This window comes from Saccostrea echinata, unplaced genomic scaffold (genome assembly GCF_033153115.1).
Source record: "Saccostrea echinata isolate AGI-Se365-2 ecotype Australia unplaced genomic scaffold, CSIRO_AGI_Sech_v1 ptg000054l, whole genome shotgun sequence".
Taxonomy (NCBI): Eukaryota; Metazoa; Mollusca; class Bivalvia; order Ostreida; family Ostreidae; genus Saccostrea; species Saccostrea echinata.
In genome coordinates, this window is record NW_026889803.1 from 25,460,454 (window position 1) to 25,484,303 (window position 23,850).

Sequence of the window (23,850 nt, forward strand, 5' to 3'; positions counted from 1 at the left end):
TAACAAAATATAGATTATTTTGCTCTTCTTTTTCCCCCAAGAGATTGCGTTCATTCAGCACAATCAGGACATTATGCTTTTAATTGTCAACTTCCGGTTGGAAAAATGGAAGAAGACGTGTTTACTAGTGTTTCAGAATTATTCGACGAATTCGAGAAGAATAGAAATTCGTCAACTTTCATTTCATTTGACTGCAAGAATGACGGACGTGAGGACAAAAGTAAAATCCTCTTTACAACCGAGGGGACCGATGGCGATGGAGAATTAACTGATGAAAGTGAAAATGAAAGTAACTATACAAGTAGATTGAAGGAACACGGCACGACAGATGACGATTCGTCGGAAAACGACGATTCACTGATTATTCCAGAGAGATTTTTCAATGAATCTGAAGCCAAGATTAACAAAACTGGCGATACGAGTTATAAATTGATCCATGAAAGTATCCTATATGAATGACGAACAGAGACACTTCACAATGTATACATTGTAACACTGTTAACACTCAGTATTTTTCTTTTTTTTTACCAATAATATTTCAGGGACATAAGTAACAGAGATTCACAACTCTGCCATTCATATATTATATACTAAAGTATGTAATGTTCCCAGCATTATCCTAAAAAATACTCTTTATTGGCTTTGTATTTTAATCTAAAGAAAATTTAAATAAATTTTATTATGGTTATATGATTTGAAAAATTTTAAAACTATATATTGCTAATTATTAATGAACTAGGAAAACGAAAGAGATCAATGATCGAAAGTTGGTGAAATTTCTGAGATATGGCTAACCATGAGTCACCCGTTGCAAGGGCTGGGTATCGACTGGGAATTTTGTATTGTGATATCCTGCGATATTTTTAACTGTATTGCGATATGTATTGCAATATTTTCAATAACAGTTAAAATGACCTTTTCTTATTTAATTAACCTTCATTTATAAGCAGAGTGTATATCTTTATTATAAAGATGTTGTAACAAGAAAGTTCTTGTTGATTTCACTAGTTTTGCAACGAAATGCAACCAAACAACAGCAGCCTTACTGTTTGACATGATTGCAAAAGTTTCTGACATCTTAAATTTCATATTTTACTTTAGAAATCTCCAAAAGCCCAAGCATTTTGCCTGTATATTGGTAAACATATCGCAATACAATATTTTTTGTCGATCAGCAAATCGCAATTTACTTGAATGTCGATATTATTGCGCAGCCCTACCTCTTGGTATGTCAGATTTCTTCTGGTATTTAAAGAAAGAAACTTGTAAAATAAAACATTCTGAATAGTTAATTAGTAAAAGTTTAAAGGTTTCACTTGGTTATCATTGATAATTTTAAAGATTTATGACAAGATACTGATTTAAATTGTGCAAGATTTAAGAAAAGTAAACAAGAGGGACCACAAGATTTTGTTGCAAATCTCTGTTCTTTATGTCTCTGAATATATGAATATATATATATATGAAAATACTCAGGGAAAGATACTGGGATTAATATTTCATTTAGTTTTCCTTAATATAGTTACAGGAAATAAATTCAAAAAATTTGCAAATATAGTTGATTCTACTAGGTAAGTTCAAGTAAGACAAAAATTCAAATTCAAATGAGGCAATTGTGTTTTAGCATGCGTTTGTTTTCTTGTGTTTTAATGCAGCTGTACTCCAAGTAAAATAATAGGTTCAACATTATTATTGTTGGAGTAAACACAGCTGCCGAGCAGTATTTGTTGAAGTGTTTTAAAACGTATAAGCACCTTTCTTCATAATTATATTTATTGATGAACCCAGTCTTCACATCTGTTTTTCAAGTACATGTAGCTTTCTTCACCAATTACTTTGTTGAGTGTTCTCTGTTTTTACAGATATGTTCATGATGAGGAAAGCCCGGGGTGTCAAATAATATTTCACAACAACAGATTTTCAAGGCAAGATATCTAAGACTCATAAAATGTATCAGTTTGCAAACTATCCAGGCCTTGGAGATAAAGTGAGAAGAAAGTATTCCTTTGTTTTCTTTTTATCTTTACAGAAAATACCGTCCTGAGATTGAGAATTTTATAGCGCGACTGATGGAGAGGGATGCTCGTGATTCGGAAGTTCTGCCTGATCTAAAATTGAAGGTAAAATATGCAGAGATGAGTGTGAATTTATGTGTTACTTAAATATTTAAATTTTGCCGATGCAGGGTTCTCCATAGGCCCCGCCACAGTTAAATTCCTTAGCGCCACCGTTAAAAAATCAGCGCCATAGTTCTGCCACAGTTAAAATATTAGCGCAACAGTAAGATTGTCATCGTCAGTAAGATAAATATATAGATTTATAAACCAAACGAACACTCCAAATTATGTACCGTTTTTCAGTTTCTAATGCTAAACCGTTATTTACTCTAATTAGGGCCCATTGTTTGGCTTGCACAAGCAATTATCTTCTAGACGTCGCTGGACACTTGAATGAAAAGAGACAAGTCATTTTTTTCCACACTTCACGATAATTGCAAATGAAAATTTTTAATATTAATGAGTTCATGCTTTAATAGTTCTACAGATAACCACGTCTCTAAAATTGCATTGGCACTGCGAGTCAAACATCGTATGTGTATTGTAATCGTGTATTTTTGCAATGTGAAAAATTAACGATAGATCCACCAAAATATTATTTTATGACATTATAATTGCAAATATATGTAGATGTAAGCGAGATTGTGTGACTTGCCAGAATTTCCTCTGTCCTTTAATGAACACTATAATTTACCTTTTGTAAACAAAATTATTTTTTCTTTAAATAGGGTTTAATGCTTAAAATGTGATGTTACTGGTACTTTTACTTTTCAGATTCTATAAGCTTATATTTTATTTATAAGTGCGAGTTTTTTCTTTTGTGTGTGTGGTTTTTTTTTAGGGGGGGTCTTTTTCACAATGTGCATATATTTTGGAAACATCCTATTTTTTGTTTTACACTATGTTTAATCGATATCGATTAATTGTTTTTATTATTAAATTTATTAATCAATTTGCCGAATAAAAAATGTCATTTGTGTATTAAACAATTGATTCATTGGGGTTGTGTGTTTTTCAATTTATTTTGTGGTTCCTTCGTGAATTCTGTTGCGAAAATGACTGCGAATATTAGCACTTTGCGTAAGTCTTGCACCACATTTAAATTTGAAATGATGGAGAACCCTGCCGATGGATTACTAATGTCCTTGCCTTAATATATCAATGTTTAAAAATTTCACTACATCTTTTTTCAAATGCACAAACTCTCAGTAAGACTGAGACAATTGAATGGGATACTTTACCATGGATAATAATGCAGCAGTGATTATAGCATTATATCCTGTGAGTAATGTCACAACATGAAATAAGAGTTGAGTAAGTACCGGTTGATGTATTTTTGTCATTATTTATCCTTTCTCTGATTTGTTTTCAGGCATCAACTCCGTCCTGTGTTGATATCAATGAAAAGTTAGATGCAACAATGAGAACATCTGAAATGTGGGAGGCTCATGCAGTAAGTTTGATTCTTGACCCCATAAATACTTCTTAAGTACTTTATATCAGGTTATTTTGGTGTCGGAAATATTTGGCGAATTTGATATTAAAAAGGACTCTTTTGGTGTTAAAATGTGTGATGATAAATTTTTAAACTGTTTCAGAAGAAAGACTTCTGTACAGTTCAATATAATTATAGTATTATATAAGAAATCAATATTGTACAGGACGACAGTTATGAAATTCTGCTTCAATCAAAGCTTAAAAATAGTTCTATTGCAAATGTGAACAACAGAAGTATGTAAATGTTATTTTTTTCTCTCACTGAAATAGTAAATTACAATTTTGCAACAAAAATTTCCGACTCCAAAGTTGCAGCTCATATATTGCTTTAATGTTCTTTATTTCACCAAAAAGAATTACTTCCAACTTCTTGGACACATTTATTATCAATGTCAAAATCAATTCGGATCCATAATTGTATCAACAGTGTTACATATGGTAATGTCATCTTTCCAAAAGTGGTGATCGAAGTACTAAGTAATAAGTAGAAACCAAAAATGGATACTGATTCACAGAACTGCACAATTTATAAATGTCACCAATCACCATTCATAAAATTTTTGTGTTTATATGAATTTAATGTAACATAGTTAATGAACCTGAAAAGCTTGAATCAAATCTGTTAGGCAATATGGAGAATATCAATGAAAAACATTAATCCAAGAGAGTCAGGAGTTGGCAGACTTGCTAGATTTACTGCCTGCCAAATAAATGGTCAGATCATCTCAAAAGATACCTGATTTACTCAAGTATAACCTATAAATGTATTAGTGTTGTTTTGATCATTGTCATCTGATTTGCATCATTTGTCCTGAAAAACCTGTTTATAAATTTATAATTTAGTAAATTTAGTGGTCAATCCTGAAATGATAAAGGGCCCTCTACACAGTGGACACTTAAAGTTTTCCAATTCCATGGTACTTTTTAGTTATGCTTTATAGTGATGATCTGCAGTTTGATTTGAAATTGAATAAACTGAAATCTGCAGTGTTATACAGCGATTGAAATAAAATAAAATATTCTTTACATTAAATTAGACCAAGATGAATTAATTGGACACTTTATTTGCATGATTCTATGTTTCTCATTTAAGTGCTCAGTCAAACTTTAACAGACATCAAACAGATTGCAACTTTTTCGATTTATTTGTCTCCATTATCATACGTTTCTAGTCTGTTTCTTAATTGTTGAATATGTTCAGTGTCTGGGGAAGTAAATTTTATCTGTTAGGAAGTCCGATAAGGTATGACTGAGCCCTTAGTACACAACAAGGATTTCTATTCATCAGTACATTTTTACTGGGGGAAATTAACAGGAACCCTTTGTTGAAATGGATCAAGTAATTATATACAGTCAAACCTCATTATCTCGAACTCGAAGGGACTATAGAAAATACTTTGAGATATCCGAGGATTCGAGATATCCAGGGTAAAATACTGAAAGAATAAGCAGCTGGGACTTCAAAATGACCTCGACATATCCATGGTAATCGAGATATCCGTGTTCGAGATACCGAAGTTCAACTATATATCTTTTTACATTTTAAAGTTCATTACATTTTTTCTTAGTGTATAGAGGGTCCTTAATAACAGAATACATTAAGTGTTTTGTATGCGTCAGTTTTGTAACTTAAAGATGCTACATGTATATGCTAGATTTGGTTAGATTTAATTGGCTTAGTTCAAGTTCAAAATTTGAAAAAATTACCAGACAAGTGGATGATTTATGAACCTCAATATAAAAGTCACTTGAACTTTTGGCTGAAATCAGCTAAAAAGAAAATTTAAAAAAAAAAAATGTTTAAATCATGGAAATTAAATTTTACTAGTCAGTTTTGTATGATTGTAGATTATCGGTGCTGATCAGTTTTACAGAGAGTGCATTGTAGACAAAATGGGTTTCCCGCTGACAGGAAATGACACAGCTCTGACGTATGGCTGGGTGGTGCCTGTGTATCCTTTTGATTACCAAGTACATTAAAACACAGTAATAGCAAAGAGTGATTTTCATTCCCTGTAGTCTAAAGGCATTTACTGAACTTATCAGATATGACAAATTACATTTATAACAAATCAGAAATGACTAGGGATGGCAATTGAATACAGATTTTCTAATCGTTAACCGCAAGACATTCCAATCGATTAACTGGTTAATTGTATCAGAATACACATTTTTGACATTTTCTTCAAGTAGTACTATTCATATACAAGAATGCTTAAAGAGACAATAGAAGATAGAGACATTCTGTTATACCTGAGTAGAAAACTACATGTATTTCAGCTTGTCAATAGACAAGAAAAAAAGAAAACCCTGAAATATGCCTGAGAAATCAGACATTGAAAATTTTCCAGAACAAATGTCATATTAGTTCATTCTGCATTGTCACCATAATCAGAATTAACTCTGAAGTATCACATAATTTACAATATTTGTTAAATGATATAATTTAATAGATAACGCCAAAAGATACACATACCAATTTTATACCTATGAGATGTAATGTCTCTGGTTCAAATAAAACAAAACAAAAAAAATTCACATTGCTCAACAGTGATTTAATTAATATATCATCAAATAATTACAGGACAGTCAAGGGGTAACGACATGGTGTTTAAACAGAAATTAACACTTCACAAACTGACCAATTACTCCACTATCTCAATTCAGAGAGCCATAATTACCTCCAAATCAGCTTAAATAGATATATGAAAACACTAAATTATCAACATTTATGCTGAGGTTTCTTTTTTTAAAAAATGAATTTAAGAAACTTGCCTTCAAATTTCCTTATATTTAATTTTTTTTTGGACTAACCGATTATAGATTTTGTAACGGATAACCATTGTGTCGACCAAGTAATTGGTTAACCGGTTTCAAATCGACATCCCTAGAATTGACACTTTGCTTTAAACCTGTTTTACTGGTATTTACAATATGAACCTAATGTGTATGAACACGCAGCTGGTGAAGCAGCAAGACTGTAGTCACTGTGGTAATACAAGAGCAATGATTAAGATAAAGGCATAATTCTCAATAACAACTGTCATTAAGATTCATTAATTTGCAATGTTTATGTAGACAAGGTTTAAAAAAGTTTTGAATAATCTGTAGGGATGAAAAGAACATTAAATTTTCTTTAATTATTATTAGATATGAACAAATTTTCCTGGATGCCTTGCCAGCAGATGAAAAACCTTCAAAACCTGAAAAGTATGTAAACCTTTAGTTACTAAATCGGAGCACATCCAAACTTAAATCTCAGTTACTGGTAACCTTTTATGATCAGAGTTTGTGTGCAGTCAGCATGTTGTATCTGAGTAGACTTCACAAGATCTAAGGTTTGAAATAACTGGTAGACCGGTGGCCAAAATCTATCACAAAAAAGTAGAAAAATTTAGAAAGTCTGTCAGCTGTATTGAAAACAGTGGACTGCCTATTCAGTCATATTCTTTTGATAAAAAAAAATGAATAAAAAACTTAAAATTATTGTATTTCTTGATGTGTGTCTGAAAGAACTGAAATGTTTGTGATCCAACATTATAAAGTAAACACTGTTATATTGTCCATCACTTGTTACTTGGTGACAAAGGGAAGTAAAGAAAAATAAATGTTATCTTGATAGTCTTGTGTGCAGAGAAATCCTGACTTATTTTCTCAGCAAAATGACTCGGCAATTATTTATGAAATTTGAGATTTAAAGAAAATAGTTAAGTACAGTAAGCTCACCTGAGCCATAGACTCAAGCAAGCTTTCCTGATCAAATATGTGTGTCCATTGTTTCATCTGTGAAAAGTCTTTTGTAGTCTCTAAACTTTTACATTTTTTACCTTTCAAGTATCACGTCCATTTTCAAGAAAAGTTGGTATAAATTATTCTTGTTTGAAGGAGATTAAACATTTAGCTTGTCAATTGTAGGGCCAAATCCTTTTTCAAGGGAAGATCATTAAATGCAGAGAATAGTGTGGGATAATTCAAAAATAATTCTCTTCGTCAAAACTTCTGGGTCAGAAAACACCTACATGAAAGCTTCTTTAATGAATGTAGATTAAAATTCGTTAAAATGGGGCTAGGATGGAGCACATCAGAAGGTCAAAGAACAGCAGGTCAAGGTTACACTTGTGTGCCTTTTAGCCTGTGAGCCTCTTGGTTTAGAGCAAGTTTGCCCTTTTTTGAAATTTTGGCAATTCTGAAAGAAACCTTAAAAAAAAAAAATGGTGTCCAGCTATATTCATTTTTATGCCCCGCCATGAATATGGCCGGGGAATATAGTGTTTGTCATGTCCGTCTTCTGTCCTTCCGTCTGTCTTTCCGTCACGCTTTAATGCATTTAGCTCTGTTCAAAGCTCAGTTTCAAAGAAACTATCCAAGATATTTTATCAAACTGCATATGCTGATAAATACTAATGAGAGCTATGCAACTGCATCAACATTTTTTGGCCTTGACCTTTCCTTTGACTTTGACCTCACTTTTCTTAAATTAGTGTTTAGCTCAGTTTTAAAGATACCATTCAAGATAGTGTAATCAAACTTCATATGTTGATACATACTGATGTAAGCTATTCAACTGCATCAACATTTTTTGACCTTGACCTTTCCTTTCACCTTGACCTCACTTTTCTTAAATTAGTGTTTAGCTCAGTTTTAAAGATACCATTCAAGATAGTGTAATCAAACTTCATATGTTGATACATACTGATGTAAGCTATTCAACTGCATCAACATTTTTTGACATTGACCTTGACCTCACTTTTCTTAAATTAGTGTTTAGCTCAGTTTTAATGAAATCATTCAAGATATTTTTTATCAAACTACATATGCTGATACATACTGATGTAAACTATTCAACTGCATTAATATTTTTTCCTTGACCTTTCCTTTGACCTTGACCTTCTTTTCTTAAATTAGTGTTTTGCTCAGTTTTAAAGAAACCATTCAATATAGTGTTATCAAACTTCATATGCTGTTACATACTGATGAGAGCTATTCAACTGCATCAACATTTTTTGACCTTGACCTTTCCTTTGACCATAACCTCACTTTTCTTATATTAGTGTCAAACTTCATATGTTGATACAAACTGATGTAAGCTATTCAACTGCATCAATATTTTTGACCTTGACCTTTCCTTTGACCTTGACCTTTTTTTTCTTAATTTGTGTTTAACTAAGTTTTAAAGAAGTCATTCATAATATTTTTATCAAACTTCATATGCAAATACATACTGATGTAACCTTTCCAACTGCATCAACCTTTTTTTGACTTTGACCTTTCCTTTAACCTTAACTTCATTTATTTTAAATTAGTGTTTAGCTTAGTTTTAAATAAACCATTCAAAATATTTTTATCAAACTAATGCCCTGTTCACACGGAGAGTTTAATTCGAATTAAACGTAAGTTACTGCGAATTAAATTTGATCTGCGTTCACACAGAGAATTTAATGCGAATTAGTTTAATTCGAATTAGTTTACTGTGCATTAAATTACTTCGCATTAGCTCCGTGTGAACGCTAAGCGAAGCTAATTCGAATTAAATTTTGACGCATGCGTAAGGGCAGATTTAAGTCATAGATCATATGTCGATGGTCAAATATAGGTACTTGTGCTATTTTTGAGTGGAAAACAAAGGAAAATTATTTTAATCACTTAAATGTATACAGACACTATGACATTATGTCAAATGTATCTGCTCTGCACAATATGACGTGATTTGTAAATGACGTCATAATAGCCTTACTGAATAGCCTTGTTGTAGAAGTAAAATTATAATTCGCATTAGTTTACTTCGCATTAGCTGTCGTGTGAATGCAATTTAATTCGCATTAGTTTAATTCGCATCATTTTACTTTGCATTAATTTACTGCAAATTAAACTCTCCATGTGAACAGGGCATTAATATGCTGATACATTTTTGTGAGAACTATTCAACTGCATCAAAAACCTTTCCTGTGACCTTGTCCTCACTTTTCTTTAATTTGCATTTTGCTTAATTTAAAGAAACCATTCAAGATATATTTATGTAAGCTTATGCACTTATACATAATTTGTTGAGAATTTATCATCTATATCCAACTTTTTAAATTTCAATTTCAATTTTAAAGAAAAAATTCAAGATATTCTCATCAAATTTCATACACTAATGCAAATTTTCATTTTGCATTACTAATATACCCTCTGCGGGGCATTCATGTTCTATGGACAAATTTCTAGTCTTAATTAAAATAAACATTCAATAGTAAATGGTCACTGAAAGGTAAAGTATGAAATTCTTCTTTGGGTTGAATAATCATAAGGAACAGAGAACTTGCTTACTTGCAAGATGGTGTTTAGACATCATGTTCTAGGGATTCTATGTAGATAGGTATTGACAAAGGTCTTTAGTTTTTCCTTGTTGGCATCATACTGTGGTAGTGTTTGAAACACAGCTGTCTACTAGCTTTGCCTAGGGGGTTAACCTTTATGCTCATTGACAGAGCACTGGACTGGCATACCAGAGGTCCTGAGTTCAGTCCCAAGTCTCCCAATGAAGGCAAATACATGTCTCTATTGAAATACAATAAGACTACCTTGACATTACTATTTAAAGATTTTAATAATTAATTTTTTTTTTCAATTGTATGAAAGCTATTCTTGCTTTTCCAATCATGACCCTGACATATGCTTCTGTTCCTCCCCTACTGGTCAACATTACCTTAGCATATGAAGATCTTTTCTTCTAAGGGTATTTTCAAACAACAAAATATGCAAATTTTTGATTTGGCAATGAAATTAAACAGAGCAGCATAAGGAACATGTATATAACACACAGCTGGCTCAAGTATAGAAGCATTCATCGTATTTCAAAATGATTTAGACACTTGGTTGACCATCAAGGCCCATGGGCCTGTTGCTTATAATTACAGTTTGTGAGAAATAGGAAAATCCTGAAGAATACAATGATTTTTAAAAAAAAATTAAATCTGTTAGAAATGTATCTTTTGAACATAAATATTAGTCTGTTATTAGTAGTACTTTCCCTAAGTTTTAAATTTTACAGGACTAAGCAGAGTTGCTTTAATTGTGGTGGTGATCACAGAATTAATGAGTGTACAGAACCCAAGGACTTCAGAAGAATCCGGGAAAACAAGAACAAATTCATTCAGCAATCACAGATGCAAAAGCAATCGTATGGATCATAGGATTCAAAATTTTCCTTCATTAGGGCCCTGCTTTGCTGGTGCCTTATAAGTGATCAGTCTGTCCATCCATCCATCTAGTATCCATCCAATTTCATTTGTCCATAGCATACTGTATGTGTACTTAAAAAAGCGGGCTTCATTTTTTAGCAGCTTTGGCGCAGACAACAATGCGCTAATTTATGAATACCGCTAAGAAATCTATATACAATATATGGCACGCACATGTGTAGCGCTAATTCATGATTACACCAACAACTCCATACCCAGAGACTGCGCTAAATTTTGAATACACCAATTTATGTACACGTACAGTATTTTTTCTTCCCTTGGCCCAGTTGAGCTCTTGACTTCTTCCATAGAGTGCCCATGGGTATTACATAGAGGGTATGCAGTGACCTTGAACCAATTTTCTAGATGATGGGTCAAGGTCCGAAAATCTCTTTGAGTAAAATCCTTGTATTTAGTATATTTTTTCTTCTCTTGGCTCCACCTGGCTTAAATTTCACCCATACAATGCCCATGGGTTGAGAGTTTGCAGTATCCTTTAGCCAAGTTTCTAGTTTAGGGGTCAAGGGTTTTGGCAAATCTCTGTAAAATTCTTTTTTTTGAGCATTTTTTCTCCCATTGGTCCCATCTGTCTCAAACTTTACCTGAAGAGTGCCTTTATATAATGGGTCTCCTAATGTCCTTTGCCAAAAGTGGGGCCCTTTGAGATGCAGTCAATTAGTTGTTTAATGGTATTTAAATATATTTCATTTGTTTAATTAAAGGATAAGGGTTACAATATATGTATGTAGGAGGGAGAAAGAGTGTAAGTGATGGAATGAATTAAATGATGTGTCATCTAAAATGATATTGTGTAACATTCCTACTATCTTCTAGAAAGATCTCAAAGTAAACTATAATTTAATTTACCTTGTGTTTGTATTATTTTGAATTGTATGGTAACAGGTCACAAAGATACCATGCAGAAGAAGAGATGGATCCAAGATTTGCTTCATTTAAGCCTGGTGTCATTAGGTAATGGAAAATTAAACCACTGTGTACTCCAATCAAGATGATAAAGAGTTTTTGTATTATCATAAAATCTACTTACTGTTGGTATTTGTGATCTATACTGTTGGTTTTACAGTCCTGAATTACGCAGAGCATTAGAGATCTCTTCAAAAGAGCTACCTATTTACATATATCGCATGAGAGATCTTGGGTACCCTCCAGGCTGGATGCAAGAGGCTTTGTTGCAAGATTCAGGGATATCTATTTTTGACAAAGATGGAAATGGCTAGTTTATTTTCATTTATACTGATCAGTTTCTGGAAATGGATCAATTGCTTTAAATTTTTAGATTGGTAAAAGTTAATGTAAAACAAATAGCTTGATTTTCTTGAAAAAAAAATTAAATATCAACTATTTTTGGCATCAGAGAATTATTTGCTTTGGGTACATACTGTTTCTTTGATTTTTTAAGGTGATACTTTAAATTATTACATTGCAGAAGTGTTAGTAACAGGAGAAATGATGGAAGATGGTGAAATAAAGGATCGTATCCCAAATGAAGGTAGGAATCATGAGACCTGTACTTTTGTATTTGATGTACAGAGCTGTAATTGCAACAAAAAATGCCTACCAATTTAAGAGTACTTTTTGAATGTTGTTAAAATGGATTGTTTTTATACTCCTCCTTGCAGACTTTGGGAATATGGTTTAGTATGAATTGATTAGTCAGTAGTTCAATGGTTTCTAACCAATATCTTTGGGACCATGTGACGGTACATATTGTCGTTTTGTACATATTGTCGGCGGCGACAATATGTACCTACCCTCACTGCACATATTGTCGTCCATCAGTACATATTGTCGACGGCGACAATATGAACCGAGACGAGCCTTATTTTCCTCCTGCATAATGGACGACAAAATATACAGTCAAGCACAAGCACATATTGTCGTCGGCGACAATATGTACAGTCAAGGTCCGCATACATTGTCGTCGATATATTGTTTTGCTGAATATTTACTTGAGAAAAGAAAGAGAGATTGACAAACACACACATACGCATGGAGGGAGACAGACAGCATTACTCACAATACTGTAGGGAGAAAACTTTTTGGTCAGAAAATTGTGTCCAGGATTGATGTACATCACTATGACATTATATAAATAGTGCACGTTTTTGAGGGTAACAGTTGAAATTGACACCCCAAGGAAAACCATTGTGAACCGACGCGTCAGCGGAGGTTGACAATGGTTTCCGAGGGGTGTCAATTTCAACTGTTACCCTCAAAAACGTGCACTATTTATTTCATTATACTGAATGTCTTTGTTATTGATTTCGGATGTCATAAAAAAAAAAATTCGGAGATCGTCGTTAAGTTCACGCTTAGAAAGCTTTCAAACTGCCTGCGTCTATTTTTCTCAATAAGAAAGCTTCGGAAAAGATTTACCAACCTCTTTATTGTTTGTTTGCTACTTAAAAAGTCCTTTATCATCTAAAGTTAGCACTCGCAAGGATGTTTCGTCTGTTGTTTGTTGTTTTCAAGTAAGCTACATCGGACGCAAGCTTTCATTGACGTCGTTTATTCGGCTTCTTTCAAACGCACAACCAACGTTTTGAGAATTCTACGGTGAACCGTACGCGCATGATTTGAACGCATGTGATATTTTCGTAATGTTACCCGTTGTCAAGTGGGTTGCTAACGCTGAGGGTAACATTACGGATTGTTAAATGCATCTAAACCAATCAGATTTTAGTATTTAACATGAAAGTATAATAAATATAGATACCGTAATTCTTGACATATCTGATAAACCAGCTATTCTTTTTTTCTTGAAACATATTCTTGGAGATTGAATACAGCTATGTTTTTTTCTGTTCAGTAGTAATGATTATTTGGAAATTATTTTTTTGCATTATTCTTATATGCGATCATGTGCCGATAAAATATTATAAATATAATTTATTGTTAATAATAATATAAGAATGACGCAAAAAATAACATTTTTAGATCACCTGAACTGGTTAGTTCAAGTGAGCTTTACTGATCACATTTTGTCTGACCGTCAGTCTGTCTGTAAACTATTCATAATTTTAGCTTCTTCTCAAAAACTATTGGGTTAATTTCAACCAAACTTGCCACACTTGCATCTGTGGATAAAGGGGATTCAAGTTTGTTCAAATGAAGAGCAATGCCCTCTTTCAAGGGAAGTAGTGAAGAATAAGTGAAAAGTTAGTGACTTCTAAAAATCTTCTCAACATCCACTGTGTCAGAAAAGTTTAAACTTGTGAGAAAGCTTCATTAAAAATGTAGGCTAGATTCAGTTTTATTCAGATCATGTCCCTCGGGGGATAGGTGTGGCTACAATTGATGATGTAAGTTTTTCATAGAATATTTGGAAAAAAAAAATCTTTCAAAATCTTCTTTACAAGAACTACTGGGACAGAGGGTATGATACTTATGTGAAAGCTTCATAGCGTACATTCAATTTTGAAGTGTTGGCACAAAAAAGATCCCTCACTGCTCAATGATCCTGAGTGCCAAGTATAGGTCTAAATTTGCATCCCTCCACCGGAAAGTGGTGATCTCTCAATATGAATGAAAAATTCTTGAGAGGGACATTTTAACAACAAACAAACAAACAAAAACAAAATCAATTCTGTTCAAGTCATGACCCCAGGAGTAATGTGGGGCCACAATGGGTGATCAAAGTTCTACATAGGAATATATACAGAAAATCTTTAAAAATCAAACACCAAAGACAGATGTAGCACCCCCCTCGCTTGGAGGTTTGATTTTTTTTTTTACTTTGGTAAATTCTGTTTGTCTAACTTGTATATACTTGGTCCACAGGTAAAATTTCATAATTAAATAATTAACTTAACATATACAATAATACTGATGGACGACAATATGCGTAGTGAGGGAAGGTACACATTGTCGCCGGCGACAATATGAACAGGACAACAAAATGTACTGTCACAATCATGAAATAGCATATGAGACATGTTAGTGTGATTCTCACACCAATTACATTCATAAAACTACCAAAAAACAACAAAAGACATCTTTAAACAGCAATATCTGTGTGGCGACAATATGTACAATGAGGGTGAGGCACATAATGTCGCCAGCGACAGTATGTACATATGTAACTTTTCAGTCGGCGACAATATGTACCGATGGACGACAATATGTGCAGTGTTGGTAGGTACATATTGTCGCCGACGACAATATGTACAAAACAACAATATGTACCGTCACAGACCATTTGCCTGACAGTCTGTAATCATTGTGTACAAGCTAATATTTAGAAGTAGATGACAAAATCATATTGATTCTCAGTTTTAAATGGGAAACGTCAAATGGTTTTCTGTTATTCATACCAAGTGTTCATGACTTGAGAACCATTTGCTTTATTGTCATCAAAACTTTGTACAAAGGTTGCCCATGATAAACAGATGAGTTTTAATTTTTAGGTCAAATGATCAAAGGTCAACTTTTATCTATGATACCAGTATAAAATATTATTCAACAAATATCTTGAAAATCCCGTTTTTGATAATTATCAAAATTTTCTGTGATTAATTAGATTTCTACAATGGTTTTCTGTTCGAAAGGTCTAAGGTTACTTTTTTAGCAATGTGTACATCAAATGTGGTTCCTTTTCTTGTAGGTCAGATTGACCCTGAGAAGATCATTGAGTATCCAGGATTTACAGTCGATCCTCCGGAAGGTGTTAAAGATGTAAGCTTTTCTGATCCAAGATTGAAAATCACAGGAGTTGTGGGACATACTGTAAATGTGTATATTTTCATGTGTTGCTAATTATGCAAATTAGTAGAAAAAACATTACGCGAGGGGGATATTGCAGTGAAACCAGGATTATGTATTGTTAAACCTGAATAAAAAAAATTATAGTGGCATTGGTACACAAGGAAATATTTATGCAAAAAGGTTTCTTTTTGCATATTTAGCATTAATTAACCCCCCCCCCCCCCCCCAACAAATTTCCATGTTTACAGTATTGCATATTGATTTAGATCATATTTGAAGGGAGGATGTATAGAAATCACTATGTTCATCTGTCTGTCTGTTTAGCTTCCCATGTGTTTTTATTGCTTTTTGTCCAAGTCATAGCATGTTAATAAAGAAACATTAGAAAAACATTATGTCTGACCAGCTTTGTGACTTGACCCTGCACTTCATCATTGAACAAGATAGAAATCACATGCCACTAAGTAATTTTTTTGTTTAGGTAAAGCTCTGTAACAGAGGAATAGAAGAAGCTCATACTTGGCACACTTCAGTTGTTTTTGTCCGTTGTGTATGTCATGGTCCTCAGCCAAGGTCATTTAGTCAAGGTCACAGGATTCTGAAGCATTTGAAATTTTATCTAGATTATAGCAACTAGTATTTTGTGGAAATTGTCTTTACTCAGTGGTTGTTTATGATAAGAGGCTTTGTCATTTATGTGCACTAAATACACTTGAGTAATAGCTCATTGTTTACGGAAAAATATTGTATTGTAGAACATTTTTAGTACAGCTGGTTGGGACCAGAAGAACTTATTCAAAGCATGTCATTTGTCTGTCTGTTAACAATATTTTAGGAATATCAATGAATGGTTGTCATGGTTAAAATGAATTATATGTCAGTTATTGAATGGTAAGGTATTTACATGTATGTCATCCTTCCAGCTGTCTATTTGCCCAAAAACAATTTTCAAAATGCTAATCCTCCTACAGTTTCGGTCCAATTTCAATTAAATTTAGCACATAAACAGATTGTCCTAATATATATATATATATATATATATATATATATATATATATATATATATATATATATATATATATATATATTAATATATATTGAATGTGTTTGTAGGAATATGAAAAGTATGGATATATTCCAATGCAGCATTGCCAGCTTGTTACAACACTGAAAAAGGATTTACAAGAACTGGTATGTATTAATGCCTTTCACTAGATTAAAACAGCTTATGGTCATGGTACAGTCCTGCTATCTGTCTGTCTATCGACAATGCTCAAAATGCTACTTCTCTCATAGTGTAGATCTAATTTTTGTAACACTAAGCTCACAAATACAAAGTAAGGAATTCTCTATATTGGTTTTTAATTCTCTTGCCATCATTTGTGCCATGGTAGCTAAAAATAAGTTAATCTGCAATTTTCTTTCAAAATGTTACTCTTCCTACAAATTGGGTCTGCTATCAAGATACAGTGTACATATTTATACCGTATTTGGCTGAATATAATACGCACTTTTTTCCCAAAATAATTTTCTGTGAGAAAGGGGTGCGTATTTTACACCACAATGGGATTTTGGTAGGTTTTTCTTTCCTGTGAAACACGGCTATCATACGCACATACCGCAGTATTACCTAGAGACTTAGGCAATTTCTTGCTGTTTATCGCCGCATTTTAAACTTCGGAAAGTTATTGTTGGAATGTAGGCTTGTTTAAAATGTTATATTTATAACCTTTTGATAGTTAAATTAAATTTAAAAGCAACTTAAAATTAATCTGAGCTGCATGTTCATCATCTCCGTGTAGGCCGCCATTAACGATGTTATTTATAGATGTTCACACATTCCTTTGCCGCGTGCTTCCGTAATCATACTACACACTGTCACATGTACCTAATCAGTCAGACACTCGGTCAAAAAAGTAATACGTCATTTTTTTCAATGAAATACAATAAAATAAAATTTATTTTAGGTTTTAAATAACTAAGTGAAAATTCATTTCAACATAAACACCCCTCTATACGTCCCAATGAATGGAAGCCAATGTTGTGAACACATGCGCTTGACACTTGATAATTACCCCTCAACACCCCTCCAGGCAATTAAATTGTTTACCGACTCCAAAGCATTGTTTTTACAGTTAGAGCACTGATTATTTACTGCCCTTATTAATGGCTTTGATTATTTTCTTTGTTAAAAATCGGGGGTTGGTTTATGATCTTTCATATGTAAAAGCGTGTGTTGATTACGACACATTAAACAGTTAAACGCTTGTTAAATTTAAATTTACTTTATCTTTTATCGGCCTCGTGTTAAAGTGATTGAGAGTTAAAAAAGGAAATATGAAGTATGTTGAAACTTAAGTGTTATCATTTGCTCGTGCTCTGTAGAAAATAAGATATCTACGAAGATTACCTCGATGTATGAAGACATATATCCCACCTTTGTACATCATTTTTCACAGCTTGGAGGTGTGTTAACTACACTTTACACGCTTGTTAAATTTTGATTTTATTTTTATTATAACATCAGCTATTTATTTAATTAATTAATTTCAAGTTCAAAAGAGGAAAATCGTAGTCTATGAATACTTTGATGTTGCAATATCGCTTGCCCTGTTAAATATACATAATTTTCAACATGATTACCTTAAACTAAAAATAAATATGACAACTGTTAAACTTGCAACAATATCTAGTGATTTGTTGAAATAAATTATTTCCAAAAAGAATAGTTAGAATACGGCGACGTATAATTTCAATATCACCTTATGCTAAAAAAAATTAATAATAAACTCTGTTTATACTTTAATGCAACATTATCTCATGCTTTGTTAAAATAAGTCATTTCCTCCAGATTGCCGCTATGTGGAAAGTCAAGATTAAGAAATAAAAACGCATTTGAATAAAATGATGTGTTCTGTAAATTTTCGGCACTTTATCTCCGCGCCGATTGTCATAGCAAACTACCGCGATTTTCAAAAGTTCAGAACACCGCTTGGTAAAATTTTCTGCTGTGTATAATACATCCGAACTGCGTTTTTTCCCCCAGTTTCAGGCTCAAAAAGGGGGGTGCGTATTTTACACCAATGCGTATTATATTCAGCCAAATACGGTACTTTAAATATCAGGTTTTGATGTATTCTGATGCCATTGTTACTAGAAAAAGAAAGAGCTATCAATTTCTTTCAAAAAAGTAGAATACATCAGGATATATTTCTGTAAATATTACATGGTAATCTCAACATTAAAAGAAGGTATTTTTTTCTCCTCATCTCTAGAAAGATATTGTGCTGTCTGTCAATCTGTTGATGAACAATTCAGTTTCTAAAGACTTGATATTTGTCTTTAAAAAAGAGCTACAGAAGTTTGATTTTCTTGGGTCCAATATTGACAGACTTGTGGCTCAATATTGACAGACTTGTGGCTCAGTATTGACAGACTTGTGGCTCAATATTGACAGACTTGTGGTCCAATATTGACAGACTTGTGGTCCAATATTGACAGACTTGTCGTTCAATATTGACAGACTTGTGGCTCAGTATTGACAGACTTGTGGCTCAATATTGACAGACTTGTGGTCCAATATTGACAGACTTGTGGTTCAATATTGACAGACTTGTTGCTCATTATTGACAGACTTGTGGTTCAATATTGACAGACTTGTGGCTCAATATTGACAGATAGACTTGTGGCTCATTGATGCTAATTTTCTTGACTTTTTAGCTCACCGGAGCCCAAATCTCTAATGAGCTTTTCTGATCAAAATTTTTTCTGTCGTCAGTTTGTTGTCATTGGCATTGTTGTCATTTCACATTTTCATCTCATTCTCCAGAACCACTGGACCAATTTCAGTAAAGATCAACAAAAAGTATTTTGGGGTATTTAAATGAAGAGGGATAATCAAGAACTAACAAAAATAGGGTGGAGTCATTGAAAGAACCGCGAGGATAGAAAAAAAAAACTTGCATGCAAGCTTCCTGACAAAGTGTAGATTCTATTTTGTTCAAAGCATGGCCCCCAGGGGTAGGATGGGGTCACAATAGGGGAATCAAAGGTTAACAAGGGGATATATAGAAATTGTTTGTTTGCATTATATAGGAAATTAAAAATCTTCAAGAGAGGTGGTGCCACACTAAATCACAATAATATGCAACATTTTGAACTTGTGTGGATTTATTTTTTGCTCACCTGAGCTGAAAGCTCAAGTAAGCTTTTCTGATCACTTGTTGTTCGAAGTCTGTTCATCTATCTAGTTGTCTGTCCATCCATCTGTAAACTTTTCACATTTTGAACTCTCTTTGAGAACCACTGGGCCAATTTTAATTAAGTTGGCACAAAGCATCATTTGGTATTGAGGATTCTAAAATTGTTCAAATGTAGAGCCAAGCCCCCTTTCAAAGGGAGTTGATAAAAAAAAAAATTAGCAAAAATAGATTGGGTACATAAAAAAAAACAAACTTCTTTTCAAGAACCACTAGGCCAGAAAAGGTGAAATTTATTTGAAAGCTTCCAGTTCCTAAGGTAATGTTGATTCTAAATTTGATGTTGTCAGGATTCAAGTTCTGTGAAGTCGTATCCGCTTGGCACCATAGAAGTAATTTTAGTGATTTTGTGGTGCACAGAAAGATAATGATTACTCTAATACGGAATGAATCGTTAGCAATATTTAATATTAGTGATCTCAACACCCTCGCTAAAAATGCCAAACTTGAATCCTCGCAAAAATTTCTGCTTATACAGTAACTCATTATCAGTTCAGCGGACCAATAATTTACTTCAAAATAAGCAATAATTCAGTATAAGTGATTTCAATTTCTCTGATATTTTATTGCAAAGATAATGAGAAACTGAGGCTGTAAATTTAGTTTATTTCAAAATAAGTTATATTTCAATATAAGCTATTTCAATATAAGTGTAGTAGGCTATAGTTGTTTACTACTTTCACTTTACCGATACTTACTAGATTGCAGTGTGTGCAGTCACTATTAGAATGGTTCTATCTTACTCTGTGAGGTCTGGGTTCATCTAACTTTGTTAGGTAATGCCCCTTGCAATAAGAGAGTATCATAATCCAAATGTGGTTAAATTGATCTCCAAACAAAGAAATTTTTGTAGATAAGTCACAATTATAACTTTTTGTAGGAAATGCAGACATGTACAGTTTACATGTATATCAGTGATCCTTTGCAGTGTACTTGATTTTCTGAGTTGAAAGTGCAAAAGAGGATTTTATTTCCATTTCTTCTAAACTAGGCGGAGAGCAGGAAAAGGAAATTTGAGGATGGCATAGAATCAGAGAGAAGGCGACAGAAACTGAAGTCAGAGGAATGTGATGATATGGATATTGAGGATGAAGGTAAAATTTATCACTGAAAATATACATACAAGAGGATTATGATTATGTTCTCCAAATGTAGTGTAGGAACATATTGTTTTTACTCTGATTCTTATTTTTGAGGTCTTCTGTCTGCAGCAGAAAACCTTAAAATGTTTAACAGTTCTTATTAATAAGGTCTGTCTCAAGTGGAACTGTAGTGATTGTATCATTTCTTACTGAGGTTTCTTCAGTTTCTTTTTTGTTAATTTTTATTTTATTTTTTGCCCATTTGAAATTGCAATATCTCGGACACAACTTTTCAACAAAGCTTGCTGTGAGTAATAGTGAATCCAGTTGTATCATAGGTGTAGTGATGTTCCTTTGATTTCACGTCCATGATAAACCCACTAAGGATAAACCTTTAGCTTCCAGTATGTTAAGAAGTTATGGCATAGATAACCTATGCCCATTTTCTCAAAAACTCGGCAAAAGAATAAAATACAGGTACATATACACGAAAGAGAAACATTTTAGTGAAACATTTTGAATGAGAAAACCATTGGAGCTGTCCTGTGTTTTACTACTATGTATTCTTGTTTTAAAAGCAAAGAACATGGTGGGGATAAGTTAGTAAAAAATTCCATGATTGAAAAAAATTGAACTCAAAACCATTAGGAATTTTCTTTGTATGTCAAGTTAACATTACTGTGTACTTGATGTAAAATTTATGCCATATGCTAAAATTTCAATAGTATTGAATTATTCATTCATAAAATAGGATGTACACAACAAATGAGCAAAACTGATTATTTCCATGTATATGTTCTAAATTTTGAGAATTCTCTTTTAAGCGGTTTGTGACAAAAATACTTAGATTTATCCAAGATTAAAATGTTTAAGATTGTATGAAGTACTATGAACACCAAAAGTGTTTGAGCATTTTTATTTTGAAACCATGAATGGCAAGCATTTGTTCTGTACTGGTTATTTTATTAGAATTGCATTTTTTCCAGGAACTCCTTCAAAGTCTGTCAATGGTCATGCCTTTGTACCCCCACTACCTTTGGATACACCTCCCACAAGACCACCCCTACCCAAAGAAACTCCACCCCCAACTCCACCAGTCCCAAGGCTGAGTCTACCAAAGGTAGCCCGAGAGATCTCCATGACAGAATCGGAAAGATCCGAGTCTCCATCACTGGAGGAGCTAGAGAGTCAGCTAAAGCTGCTGCAGGATAAGTTAGCTTCTGGTGAGGCAGATACAGATCTATTGGATAGTGTAACCAGTGATGAGGACAGTAACTCAGAGGTGGCCGAACTCCTGGCTCTAAAGGAGAAAATTCTAAAGAGGACAGATTCCATCTCTTCTATACAGACATTTGGTGAGCTGGGTTCTGGTGGATCATGTCCTGGCACACCGCAAACACCCAACATTTCACTCGGCAATGTAAACTCTCTTGTTGGTTTACGTCAAAGCAAGTCTATATCCAAGGATTATGGTACCCCTATTTTGAAGGGACCAGTTGAATCATTGCCTGATTCTTCTAAATTTGGTGTCGGTATAGAGGATCACATTCCTTATGAGAATCTACCAGATGCCACTGGAACATTTGACAAAATCAGAGACCTTATAAGTAAAGTCAGGACTATAAAAAAGAAAAAGAAAAAATAATTCTAAAAGGGTAGAGAGTGCATCAATTTGCCATCAATCACAGACTGACATCTTTGACATACTTTCATGCTTTTATGCAGTTCATATTTTGCAGCAATTCATTATGATAAAATAATACATGTATATCAAATTTTGTGGTTGCAGCAATGTAAGAAAAAGTCATTCTCTCTAGGGAGGTTTGAAGAGAACTGTTAAATATATGTTCACTGAAAAACTCAGTCTTCAGCATATAAAATTTATACATGGGACAAATGCCTCCATGCCAATTAACTCCATCTACAAAGTAACTAGTTGCAGGCATTTTATGAATTATGATTTCAATCTTTTCCCTCCATTTATTTTGAGAGAGTAGACATTAATTACTGACATTGCTTAGTAAAATAATTTTAGTTGAATAAATTTTTAAAACTTTCTTGTTTCTTTAACCTCTTGTTGTAGAGTGGCTTACATGTTAGGGGTTGTCAATAAAGTTTGTGGACAATGACGTTTTTGTTAAACTAAATGGTCCTAAATATATTTATCGTATACCCAAATATTTGTCATGAAAATCCAAGACAGAATGGTTTGGTTTTGGTTGTTTGAACTGAATATTTTTGTTAAAATCGTAGTCTTCAAAGTCATAGATAATGCACACGGCCCCAGGGTTAAAATGTCAGAAATTTAAAATTAATAAAGTTTTCGGATTAATTGATTAAAATGGTCATTTTCTTTATAAAAACAAGCCATAACTTAATAAAAATTAAATATGTCTCAAATAAAGCAGATGTCATCATTTTCTGATATCTTTAGTATTGCTTATTAAACAGCATGAATGCATCATCATGCATACATGAGTTAAAGCTAAGTATGAGCAAATCAATAGGAATGAATGATTAAAATACATCAATTTTGTTTAATATAACTTTACTACATGTATATAAATTGTATTTAGACATTTTGATCTGTTTCCCTATTTTTTTTTTCTTAAAGTTTGTGCACATTAATGATGTTTACAGCTAATATTACTTAAATGTAAATTTAAAAAAAAAAACTGATAATTTTCAGTGCTGATTACACATTTCTGCATATTTATTTCCTGCATCCAAGACTTCTATGAAATTTATACAATGCTTCTTTGTGTCTATCATGGTTTTTAGGTCACTTGAGACACTTGGTCTATTTCTATCTTTTCTCATTTATTGTCCTAAACTTTACAACATTTTCAGCTTCTTCTCCAAACTTTCTGTACCAGTTTCAGCTATTTGCATGTCACCTGAGTCACTCCCTGTATTTCGAAGATGTCTTCTTAACTTTTGGACCTTAAGCAAAAAAAAAACCCTTTGCAAGATTATAACCAATACTTTGCTCTACCAAAATGGTCAA

General features: G+C 33.0%; 1 protein-coding gene across 1 annotated transcript; it reads left to right on the forward strand.

The window, feature by feature from the left end:
- Positions 1-105: 105 nt before the first annotated feature.
- Positions 106-23,425, forward strand: LOC133205481 (zinc finger CCHC domain-containing protein 8-like). The gene is made up of 15 exons (XM_061341306.1): positions 106-442; positions 1,529-1,571; positions 1,863-1,925; positions 2,030-2,120; positions 3,430-3,510; positions 5,403-5,506; positions 6,705-6,764; positions 10,588-10,716; positions 11,681-11,749; positions 11,862-12,010; positions 12,225-12,287; positions 15,402-15,472; positions 16,616-16,693; positions 20,753-20,855; positions 21,830-23,425. Exons 1-15 carry the CDS (start codon positions 106-108, stop codon positions 22,486-22,488), a joined length of 2,100 nt encoding a protein of 699 aa, XP_061197290.1. The 3' UTR covers positions 22,489-23,425.
- The last annotated feature ends 425 nt before the right edge of the window (positions 23,426-23,850 follow it).